This window comes from Catharus ustulatus, chromosome 8 (assembly GCF_009819885.2).
Source record: "Catharus ustulatus isolate bCatUst1 chromosome 8, bCatUst1.pri.v2, whole genome shotgun sequence".
Classification (NCBI taxonomy): Eukaryota; Metazoa; Chordata; class Aves; order Passeriformes; family Turdidae; genus Catharus; species Catharus ustulatus.
This window is the reverse complement of record NC_046228.1, coordinates 11,822,049-11,834,325: the sequence shown is the minus strand read 5'-3', so window position 1 is coordinate 11,834,325 and position 12,277 is coordinate 11,822,049. Positions and strand designations below refer to the sequence as shown.

Genomic DNA, 12,277 nt, shown 5'->3' with positions numbered 1-12,277 from the left:
TGATATGGATAACAGGGAAAAAGATAACCTTGATAGTAAAGTGGTTTTGGTTCTATCAGACTCAAACTTGACTATAAGATCTGGGAAACCAAAGCAATCCTTGTTTTACCCATTATAATTCTGGGTAAAAAAAATTCCTTAGGCCTTATTAATCTGTGTTGGGAAATGTCCAGACATGAAATTTAGATTTAAATAGTGAAATCAAATCTTATCACTGAGGTGTTTTATTAATCAGGGTCAAAGTCTTGCTTTTGTCTATCTCTGTCTTATCCAACAAGACACTTGGTTCCTACCTCTGTCTCCTTTTTCTCCAAATCCAGGTGGTCCTGGCTCCCCTCGAGGTCCTGGTACCCCTTCTCTACCTCTTTGTCCCATAGGACCTTCCATGCCAGGCTCACCTACAGGAAACAAATGCCTTGTAAAACCAGGTGTCTGTGGGAGTGAGGCCTTGGGCAAAAGGATCCATGGCCAGCTCCACTGGGGAAGGCAATGATCACACCAGCCAGGTGTGTCTGTGTTCCCATGCCATGTGTCAGTCAGATGTGAAAGACTCACAGCACTGACAGAGATGCTCACCCATGCTTCCCTTCTGTCCTTTTGGTCCTTCTGGTCCTGCATGCCCAATTGGACCAGGAATGCCTGGAAAGAAAACACAGTAAGCGTTCAGAATTCTTGACTATGTACCGTAAAACAATAACATGTAACTTAGGGGAACCTCAACCCTGGAGAGATTAATTCTACTCATAAGGTGGGTACTTGATCTCTTTAGAAGAGCACAATACATTTAAGAGCACAAGAAAGCTGAACCAAGTACTTATGCAGCTGTAGGACTCTTTCAGTGGTAGACTGGAATCTTCACAACCCCAAATTCAGCATGTTCAACTAAGAAGAAACCTGGCCTAGGCTTTGCTTGTAACCAAGCCTCTGTGTCTGTAGCTCAGCACCAAGGTATTAATCAAGTGACTTAGTCTGTGCTCAATATCGACTCTTTAGATAACCACCTTGATCTATTTTCAAGGAATTTTGCAAGGAAGTGCAAAATTTGTTCTTGCCCACAGTAATGTAAGTAAATGTCCTCCCTCAAAGAAGAATTGAACTATAGCCCACCTGGCACACCAGGAAGTCCTCGGTCACCTGTAGACAGAAACAAAGAGACTGTCAGTGGGGATAAGTCTTCTCTTTTTGTCATGTTGGCTAACTCTCACCCTCATAGAAAGAAGTTTATGTTCTTGGAATATTTACAAGTTCTAGTGTCTCCAGCAATTTCTTCCCTTGTATTTATGCAAATAATTGAATCATTTACAGCACGCAAAACTGTCTGGGCACTGAAGCACTCTGTGATTAAACCAGGTAGAGCCTGGTTTCAGGAATGACTTCCATCCAGATGCAAGGATCTTCTAGATTCAAAGTGAGATCTGTTATCTCTTCTACTGATGAACTCAAATTTTTTTTTACCAGAAAGCAAGAGAAAACCCCAGCCATTACAACAATATCTGAATTAACATCAGCTTCTCCAAATTCTGGAGTAACAAAACACCATTTGCTACCCAGGCCCTACGATAGGCTGCCAATCTAACTGAAAAAGCAGGCAACTCCAGACTCACCTTTGGGACCTTGTATTCCCATGTCACCTGAGAAAGTGGAAAAAAAAGTTGAATCAAGAGACATCCTATGATTATTCATTCATTTTGTCTTCTAGTTGCTTTCCCACTTTCAATGAAATACAAAGGAGTTATGACTAAACAGGACACTTCACACTTGAATAGTACAGGATCAGACCCAATCTGGCCTTTCACACTGGCACAACGCAAGATTGGGCCTCCTGCATTGTTCAGTGTGGAATCAGGGTCTCTACAGTTTACAGTGCAAAGTGGCAGGAGCAGGACAGTGATTGTTCCCCTGCACTCAGCACTGGTGAGGCTGCAGCTCCAGTGCTGTGTCCAGTTCTGGCTCCTGATTACAAGAAGGTTTGAGGTCCTGGAGTGAGTCCAGAGAAGGACAACAGAGCTGGTGAAGGGTCTGGAACACAAGTCCTGTGAGGAATGGTTGAGGGAGCTGGGGGTGTTCAGCCTGGAACAGAGGGAGGACCTTATTGCTCTCTACAACTGCCTGAAAGGTGGGTAACGAGCTGGGGGCCAGCCACTTCTCCCAAGTAATAAGGGATAGGACAAGAAAAAATAGCCTCAAGCTACATCAGGGAGGTTTAGATTGGGTATTAGGAAAAATTTCTTCACCAAAAGGGTTATGGGGAATTGGAACAGGCTGCCAGGGGAAGAGGTTAAGTCACTGTCTCTGGAGGTACTGAAAAGACATGAAGATGTGCCCTAAGGGAGGTGGCTTAGTGATGGACATGGCAGTGTTACATTCATGGTTGATCTTCAAAGTCTTTTCCAACCTAAACAATTCTGATTCTTTTTGTTCAAGTATAAGCCATCTTCATATTTCTCACTGCTAATTTCCCCTTGATGTAACAAAACCACCCCAAAACTGCATTGCCAGAGGAATTGGACAGGGGAAAAGAAGGAGTATATGGCTATACCTTTCTCACCACGTTCTCCTCTCTCCCCTCGGAAGTAGCCTGTAACAGGAAGTGAAGCAGCTGTTAGAGTGAGTTACACAACAGAGTAGCTACTCATTTCAAGAACAAGGATCCATCTATTTGAGGCTACAGGCAGCACAGTATGGTTTTGTGAGTTTACAGTAAATTTGTTTTCACAAATGCATCAAATTTCTAAAGTTGTGAAATGCTGGCTCCTCTGTTGTTAATCTCTTTCCATCAGGTGCTAAATCACCTTTCCCTTGCTAACAAAAGTAGCATGACAAGTAAGGTATGGGTTCATTTTTTGACTCTGCTTACCTCGTTCTATTTCCTTATTCAGTCTGCTCTTCACCATCAACCAGACTGACTCTTCATTTTCATATGGGAAAGTTGAAGAAGGTGAGTTACCATGAAGAAAGTCTACTCTTGAAACATCCTTTTCTATTTTTGAACTCCCTTGGTTAATTGCCAGGAGGCCACCATTGATTTTTTCCAGGTCTTCCACACGAGATTTCAGCTTTCTCACTTCTTCAGCTGGAAGGTTAAAAGAAAATGCTAGGGAACATGCTGCAAGATATGCATGCCTGAAATATCTCCTGCTATCACAGGAACATGGCAACACTGTGTTATGTAGCTACAGCTACCAAGTTTTGCAGAATTCTTTGTATCTTTTCTTTTTTTTTTCCCCCAGCAGAGATCTCTGGAATTTAAACGACAACGTTGGATTCTGTCAGACTCAGAGCAGTGAACCTCAGATGTTAGGAGCTTTCCTATCCTACTCACCCCAAGACTATATAACACCTTAACAAAGATGGCATTCCTTATCCATTTGTTCTGTCCATTTGTAATATCTCAGTGACAAGTTACCATCAAGCTGAATGTTTTCCTCAGTTCTCTGGCTTGATAGCCCTGGTGCTTGGGCTTGTTTCCAGCTTAAACCCTCTGTCCTTCTATACCATTCAACATTTTTTTCCACACTAATTTCTTACCCAGAGCAATGAGTCCAAAAAGCAATCCAAGGAGAAACAACCAGGCTAGAAGCAAACCCAGGAGCCACTTCCACCAGCTACAACAGGAACCACAGGGACACCAGGATGGTGCTGATCCAATTGCACCTCCTGCATCACCACTTCGTATTTCTGGAAGAGGGAAGGAGCAATCTCCCAGTTAATTAAGAGTTCCTTGACTTCAGAGTTAATAATCTCTTACAATAAGGACATCAAGGTCTGATCCATTATACAAAGGGCTATGTAAAAAATCTTTACACCACTCTGTGCACATGGTGAGTGTGATTCTAATCCCTCCGGAAGCTAGGAACAGCATTTCCAAAGAGAATTCAAACAGGGAACAAAAACACTCAGTGCATTTTAAAATAACAGCTGGAAAACATGATCACATAGGGGTAAATTCTTTGTATAGATCTGAGCCATAAATGACAGCAATAGGCAGCATGGTCTGTCTGAGCCCTCTCTTCCCCATAAATCTGTCCCAAGTAGCAGGATGCAGCTGAACTGTCAGCTATCTGATTTTCTCTAGTCATAAAAAATACCCCAACTCTCCATTCATCTACAATGAAATCATTGGCACCAATTTCTCCGGTAGCCACCTGAACATCCCCTCCCTCTGGCTCATTGCTCAGAGATCACTCATGTCCCTCAAGAACAATTGCTTTTTTTGTACATTGTGCTTTGGTGCTTCTTCCAATGAAAGTCTGAGTTGTGTTGCTTACCTGCATAAGTTTCTTTGTCCCTTTTTGGCATGGATTTCAGCCCTCCTGTTTTAACAACAGTAGAAAAGGTTTTACCAGTCTTTCTGTGCATGACAAAATTTAGAATGTGGGCTTGAAAGTGAAAGGTAGTAATGGAGGCAGGAGAAATTCTATTGCATTTCCAGAAGAAAAAACTCTTACCATTTGCATCTGATTTTAGGCCAGTATCTGTAGCATAAGAGGAGGAAAATCCCTGCTTCTCTTTCTTCAAGGTGTCTTCTACAAAAGATCCTGAAAAGGAACCAAATACAATTAGAAACATTACACCAGAAGTTAAACCAGGCCTATCTCCTTTCATTGGTAAAAGGCGTATTTTTCTTGGGAAGACACAATAGCTCTGCCCGTCTAAAGCAGATTTGGGTTTTTACATCTCAAAGCTCCTGAGCTTTGTGAAATATCCCGAGGCACACTCTGGAGCTTCAAATGCAAAAGTCAGACTCAGGTTTCAGCTGGCATGGTTAAAAGCTCTCTGCCAGACAGAGGTTGTTGTACGATGTACAAGCCAGGTGCAGTGCCCTGAATGCTGAACTTCCCTTATAATCAGTCTCCATTTCTCTGCCCTCAGAATAGCCACATATCCTGAAAAAGGAACATTACCTCCATTAAGCCCAGTGTTAGAAGCACCAAAGACTTTGCCAGTGTCCTTTGTCATGACCAAGAGCTCCATCTCCTTTGCTGGTGCCTTCTCCTTCTCCAGGAGCAGGAATTTGCAGTCTTTGCGCAGAATGTCATCTCCCTGGGAGCTCGAAACAGTTCCTCCTGGAATATTTGCAAAACATGGTAAGGAGGAAATGACTGTGGGCCACTGAGCCCATAACTACAAGCCACATCACTTTTGTTCATAAAAACAGGTGGTCACATTGTGATTGGAGTTGCCACTACAACAAGAGGCCTGTAAGGGACATACTGGTCACTAAAAGTAACAGGAGAGCAGAGCAAGTCATTGGGTTTCTTTGGAGATGTGCATTTCACTAGCAGGGGAGCCCCTGCTGCCAGAAATGGAGAGCATCTGGAATTCAATCATATGTAGAAGTGATTTGCTCAATGAGCTCTTTGCTCCTCAAACACACTTCCTGTGGAGTCAGAGAAACTCAGCCTGACAGAGATATTCAGGAGTCAGCAGAGACAGCACAGCTCAAGCTAAGGAGCCCATCAAGCACTGCCAAGTTACTCTGTCCCACTCCATATCCTGGGAGCCAGGCAGGGTTAGGAGACATTGAACTGCAGTTTACTGAGGTTTGGCACAGACCAAACAAGGTTCAAAACTATCACTGTGGTTACTCTTGTGCCACCAGGCATTATGAAATACGCCTGGAATTGTGTACAGACATGAATTTGCACACTGACACAATACTGAAAATCAAGATAAATGGAATGATATTATTCCATTACTCTGGCAGAACCTGGGGTAAAGCTTTATTAGAAATGTTATCATAACTTCTGTGGTCTTTGCATCTATTTTTAAGCCTTGTCTTTAGGAGTCCTTGGATTACAAGGCAAACTTGGCCTTCTTTACACACACACAGAGAAAGGAAAAAAAGTGTAATTTATAACTCAGAGTTGCAGAAAAGAGCTGGAAAGGATGAATCCTAACTGTTCAAGGACAAAGGGCTTCTCATTAAAAAACAATCTCATCATGTATAAATAAATTCCTTCATTTTTGAGTGGCTGAAGCTGGTACAACTGAAAAATTATTTTTAAGAGCAATCTTGCAAATGTTTTGGGTTCAAATGAAGTACAATTTCACATGTGTGCTCTTCTATCCAGCTTCCTGCCTTCTGAGCAAAAATAGCTCAAAACTAAACAATACAAATTATTACAGAGATCTCTAACAGACCAGTTTATTTGCTCATTCTTAGAGTCTGACTCTCTTTCTTTTCAGAAAGGTACTGGTAGGAGACTTGACTAGTGACAAGTTATGCTCCCGACTGTCACTCAGCCATGCTGAATCTCTAATTCATTTTTGTGATATGCTTGTACAAGGCCATGCCTAAACACCTGTGAATGATACACACCTGCTGAGGCAGACACACCAGTACTTGCCATGGTGTTGCTCTGAGAAGTGTTCTTCATCCCATATGCTGCAAAGTAGAAATTCAGCAATGACAAAGATGAAGGACAACAAGGGATCTACACACACCAAAGCATTTCAAAAATCTTTTCTCATTCAGTGTTCCTAGAACAACTCAAACAACCAAGGGTTTCCCCAGCAAGCAAATCTCTCGTGCATCAGCACTGGGAGCTGTTCCTGCACACACAAAGCAGAGGAAATGTTCCTCAATATCCCTCCATACCACACTGTGCTACAGAAGATGGTGATGGGGTGCCCTCTGTCAAGAAGAACTTTCCAGTCACTACAGAGAAGATGGAAGGAGGAAGCACACACTGGTGACCCCCAGCTATCTCTAGGCTTACTTTGTTACTGACCTGCAGAGGCTGCTGTAGCATTCTGGGTTGCAGAAGCCGTGCTTGGAGACAGGTTGTTTTGAACTCCAAACACTGCAAAGAAAAACATTCTAATGAGGGTTATAGAGCTCTGCAGGTGGCATTCTGGTTAAAACCCAAACAAAACCAGTGATACAAAAATAGTGACCTCTCTAACAAATTTCACCAGCTTTCTGAAGGCACCATAGGCCTAACAAAATGTTTTGTAACCTAGTTCACTTGTTTTGTTATTGTTAGTCCAGGACAATAATGGTGACCATTTAAAAACACTATCTCGAGTTACAATGCGAGGCCACTCTCGTGGCTGGACATTGGCATGGACTTTTCTGCAGATGGGGCAAAGAGCTGCTGACACTCAGATAAAGAATAGGAGAGAAATTGGTATATAGGTATTATTTCACTGTACTTGTGTGCCAGAAATGTGGTGCTGGCAAAGTGTGAAGGGAAGAAAAATCTGACCTGTAGAGGAAGAGCTCAGGCCTGCATTCAGAGTATGATTGCTGGGAGCCAGGTTATTTGGAACACCAAAAACTGAAAAAAGAGGAAGTGAAATGTTATTATTTCTCTCAAATCATAAATTATAAATCCAACATCCAAAGGTCAGTGGCATAGTCCCAGAAATTAAGAGTCAACTTGGAAATGCAACTAATGATAATGCACAATAATTGCACAGAGGAAAAATCTTGAAAATTGTGATAACAAACCACCCTTTTACTGAACTGACAAAGGCAAATAAATCCCACTTCAGACAAGATGAGATCATGTGACAGTGAGAGAAAGTAAAGCTTTTAATATTATGCCATCATAAAGCTTCTTGTGTTTTCTCTCTGCAACTGGCATGTAGAAATGGGCCTCACCAGGTGTAAGAACACACAAAACTCACTTATAAAATTTTTAGTATATCAGCCATTCTTACAATGGGCCAGGATAATCCAAAATTAATCTGAGTCTAAACTAGCTTTCATAGGGAATGTGAGCTTGACCTCATTGATAAAGATATCATGAAAATTTAGTGACAGTCAGAGAGTCAGGACAATAAATGCTCACAAAGAAGGATTTTTAGATACAGTCAGTGTAGAAGTAGAGAGCACCAAATTACAGAAAAGTAGAGAAAATTCAAGCATATCTCTTGCCATTTTGATAGTTCCCTCATTTTAGTTTGTGCTGTGCAAAAAAATCCTGCTTTTGACCCAGTTTCAGGATAGTTCAAACCAGGGCAATCCAGGGAGCATACCTGATCCTGTAGAGTGAGACATGGCATTGATCAAGGAAGAGCTGTTATGGTATCCTCCAAGGGAAGATCCAGCAGGCAGAGTGGAGGACCACATGTATGAAGGAAGGGCAGTATTCAGTATGGTTGTGTCATATGTCCCTGACACTGTAAAAAACCAGACAGACAGAAGTGGTTTACAATGAGGCCAGGCTTGTGGCTTAGCATGCACTGCAGCTTTACAGGGCAAATAACCTACATTTCAATCACCCTTGTAGAGTCAACCCAGTGACTTCAGGTTAGCATGGCATAACTGACCTCAAACGTCAGCTGATTACAGCCCAAACAAATTTTAACCTATGGAATAAAGGCTGACCTGATAGCATGATAATTCACAAAACACCTTGAAAAGATTTCATTGCTCATAGATCTTATGGTACCAGAATAAACCATTCCAGTCTCCCATTCCATTAATAAATCACCCTGGGCCATGGGATGTATGGGTTTTGCTTCCCACATATGTCTCTGATTGGTTCACTAGTGTATTGGACTAAAATTCTGTTTTAGACAGACTGGAGCTCTGATAAAGATATTGTTCTTAGATACTGGTGGAACACAGTGGAGTCAATGTCAATACCATTCCTCAAGCACTGTCGTGAGGTGTATAAATAACTAAAAAAGGTTGTAGTATTTCAAGTACCACTTCAATTATAGAATCATAGAATCACAGCATCACAGAATGGTTTGGGATTACAGGAACTTCAAAGATCATCTAGTTCCAACCTCCTGCCATAGGTAGGGACACCTTCCACTAGACCAAGTTGCTGAAAGTCTCATCCATCCTGGGCTGGAACACTTCCAGGGATGGCACATCCACAACTTCTCTGGGCAACCTGTGCCAGTGCCTCACCACTCTCACAGTAAAGGATTTCTTCCTAACATCTGATCTAAGACTGCCCTCTTTCAGTTTGAAGCCATTCCTCCTTGTCTTGTCATACAGTTCCTGATGAGTTATTATCAAACAGTATGGCTAATAAATCACTCACTGAAATGTTGTCTTCAGTCCTATCTCTGTCTCACTTGGAGATAAGAGATCAAATCACTCTCAGACACATTTGCCTAGAGCTCTTATCTCTGCTAGAAATACCTCTGAATTGAAGATGGTGGCAGAAAGAATGGACTCATTTTTTTGGAAATCAGACTAGTCACTAGAAAGATATCCAAGATGGCTCTTGCTACCGCAGCACCTGGACAGTCTTTCAGAATTCTGACCCTTTTTCTGTACAGGGACACATGTATCCTGATGTGGATGTTCTTAGCAACTGAGTACTTTTTATGGCAAATGCTGTTTGGAATGACTACAACATTGCTAAAGCCAAGTACCTGACTGAGAGCTCTCAGTGACCATCTTCGTCTCCACCACAGCCTTCTTCGGTATCGGGAGTGTACTGGATGGTGACCGAGTAGGGCTGCAGCTGGCAGATCGACTTCCTTTCAGCAAACGTTTCACATCATCCAACTCTGTCCCTAGCAGGAAAAGCAAGTGTCCAGGGTCACCCAAAAGCCAGTGTTTCATTATCTGCAATCTTGCTCTGGATCTAAATTATTCAGTGGAATTTATCTGCATATGTATGAAGTTGTTTCTTTCTGGGGGTGCCACTTAATGACAAAGCTCCAGAGGATGTTTGTGGGACTAAGTACCATTTTACATCTTTGCAACAGCACCACCTAATCCACAGCATGTTTCCTTGTCCAGAAAGGGGACTCAAATTAATGCTCTTAACAGGAAAAGACATAACCCTAGCAGCAACACCCTCTATTTCATCCCTGATACCCCTGGAATAACTTACATCTGCCAGAGGGAGATGCGCTTTGCAGTCGGACTCGTATTTCACTCTCTGGGAAGATAAAAAGCATATCATGAATATAGAGAGAGATTAATTTGTGCTCTGGGCTGGGAATGAATCTTCAGGCTGAAGCGAATTCCTTCCTTCTTGCTGTTTATGTTCCACCTTGCTGTCTTGCTGCTTTATCTAAGCAGTACTCATGGCCCATGTGAATTTGCTGAAAATGGGTTTGGGCAACTCTTTGTTTTGGGGTCACATTTTATTACTTTAAATTCCAAGGAATTGTATTTCACTCATTGATGGCCTCTGCTGAAGTCAATGATGCTGCTACTGTCAGATATACAGAAGGTCTGATTATGCAGTCCTCGATCACACTGATGCTCCCACTCATCACAAATAATATTTTCATTGTCCTTCTGAACAAAAAAATTAAAGAGTCAAAAGAAGTTTGCTAAACACACAAATTCCCTACTACTTCTTGGGTAAAACTGACATCTCTACAATGGGCTGTATGATTCAGTCTCTTACTATGTGCTGATTTCTCTTTTGGCTCACTGAATGTAACCAGTCCAGTTTCCAGCCAACATTCACACCAGATACTCAGTGCTATTACCTTACTTTTACTGACCTTTACTGTCCAGCACAAGAAACTAAAAAGTTAATGTGTTTTGGCTGGGGTAGGCCTTTAAAATCACTTCCCACAAGCAAAGTGGCCAGCCAGAACATGTGATACATGCTCCTCATGATGAAATCTAACAGTGCATGCACTAGAAAAGAAATACTATCTTGGCATTCATGTAGAGAAGATGATGGATTGGAATTATTTTCTGAAGTAATATGAGAAGCTGGACCTGATTCTCTGGTGTCTACTTTATCATGCATGGCCTAGTTCTGCTGGGAGCTCAGGTATGTGCTGTGCTAGAAAAGACTGAGATGATCTGAGGCAGAATAATTGGGAATGTGACACTCTCCAGGAGGACTGTGCAAGACCATGCTGTGATTTATACCCACTGCTAAAATTAACTTGAATAAAGTGACATTATAGTTTCCTCTTCAAGCAACTGGAAACAGATACTTGGAGACCAAGATAATCCTTCTTTCCCCAATACTGTTAATAAATTATTAGAAGAGTTGAATGATTTAAACAATGCAGAGCTTTACAGTGAGCTGGCTACTCAGACCACAGTAGGTCTGCAATTTCCTCAACCATCTCTTTCTTATAAGCATGAGATTATTTCAGGGTATGGCTTTATGGTTTGCAAGACAGATCACAGCAGGAGAAGCATGAATGCAATTACTGTAAATATGTCAGAAGCTGGTCCCAGAGTATGAATGGACTAAGGCTATGGTAATGAACAGACAAGATAGAAGACTATGTCCTGTGCCCTCAGACATCCAGGTTTCCAAGTAGATCCTCCTTTCTGACACAGTCTGAACTACCATAACCTTCACTAAGGTCAATTTTTACACCAAGCTTGTTTAAACAACTGCTTACACATTCATGGTTCACATCTGAAGTGATGTAGGTCCAGGTACCTCATGTGACGGCTCTATACATAAACTGGTGGATTCCAGCTAAAGAACAGGTCTATTTAACACACCTGAATTACGCTGAAGTGAAAAAAGGCGGCTTCTCAAAGAACATCATCACTCACCTCGACTTTGGCTTCTCCCTCTTGTAGAGGCAGATGCTGTGAACCGCAATGAGAGAAAAGCCATATTAGTTTTTACAGCCTGTGACACTTCTGAAAATCTGCAAACTCATCTTGCTCAGGGTGCTTATTTCCAAGAAGTAACTTCCTGGAGCAAAGCTGGGAGAATAGAACCATTAAGAGTTTTTAACAGACCCCCTTTAGATCATAAGGTATCTTAAAGAATTAGCAGCACCTTTAGCCTTTCTGGACCAGATGTTGTTTCTTTTACACAGAGAAATGTTATTTGTAGATGGTGATGGCCCATTTCAAATGGCCAAAAGGAAGTTATGAGGCCTGTTGACCCCACTGACCAATGTTGGTATTGTGAAACCCTGCCTTCTCTATGAGCCAAAAAATGACCTGATCATAATGTTTCACTATCTTCACTGAGTAAAATCAGCAGCTCACAGTTTGGACAGGAGAAGCTAATACCTGCTGACAGTGTTCAGTGTAAATATACCACTTGATAGCCACTTCATTTTTCCATATATACTTGATGAAGTCTAGAAATGAGCTACTGGAAAAGTATATCCAGCAATGACTCAAAATCCTAAGAGTCTGGATTTTATTGCTTGCAGCTGTTCTTCCAGCTATTCTGGAAGGGTGAAGGGAATTCTATGAAGTATCCCATGTCAGTCTTTTCCTGTCCATGTTCTATATCATACAGTGAGCATCACAGCTGAGAGTAGCAGATATACACTGTGCACCCTCTGTTTGAATATGATCAGGTAGAGACCTGAATTTCAACTGTTAATGTAAATCCCAAATAACTCC

General features: G+C 41.9%; 1 protein-coding gene across 1 annotated transcript in view; it reads right to left on the bottom strand.

Moving 5' to 3' along the window:
• Positions 1-12,277, bottom strand: part of COL17A1 (collagen type XVII alpha 1 chain) — a 59,702-nt gene that overhangs the window by 18,756 nt on the left and 28,669 nt on the right. Inside the window, exons 9-25 of the mRNA XM_033065654.2 lie at positions 11,465-11,500; positions 9,813-9,860; positions 9,346-9,489; positions 7,987-8,130; positions 7,212-7,283; positions 6,735-6,806; positions 6,323-6,388; positions 4,905-5,066; positions 4,449-4,538; positions 4,269-4,313; positions 3,529-3,678; positions 2,858-3,073; positions 2,540-2,578; positions 1,605-1,631; positions 1,108-1,134; positions 577-639; positions 294-398 (exon numbers count right to left, since the gene is read on the bottom strand). Coding sequence (XP_032921545.1) covers positions 294-398; positions 577-639; positions 1,108-1,134; positions 1,605-1,631; positions 2,540-2,578; positions 2,858-3,073; positions 3,529-3,678; positions 4,269-4,313; positions 4,449-4,538; positions 4,905-5,066; positions 6,323-6,388; positions 6,735-6,806; positions 7,212-7,283; positions 7,987-8,130; positions 9,346-9,489; positions 9,813-9,860; positions 11,465-11,500 — 1,506 coding nt within the window. The remainder of the gene's footprint in view (positions 1-293; positions 399-576; positions 640-1,107; positions 1,135-1,604; positions 1,632-2,539; positions 2,579-2,857; positions 3,074-3,528; positions 3,679-4,268; positions 4,314-4,448; positions 4,539-4,904; positions 5,067-6,322; positions 6,389-6,734; positions 6,807-7,211; positions 7,284-7,986; positions 8,131-9,345; positions 9,490-9,812; positions 9,861-11,464; positions 11,501-12,277) is intronic.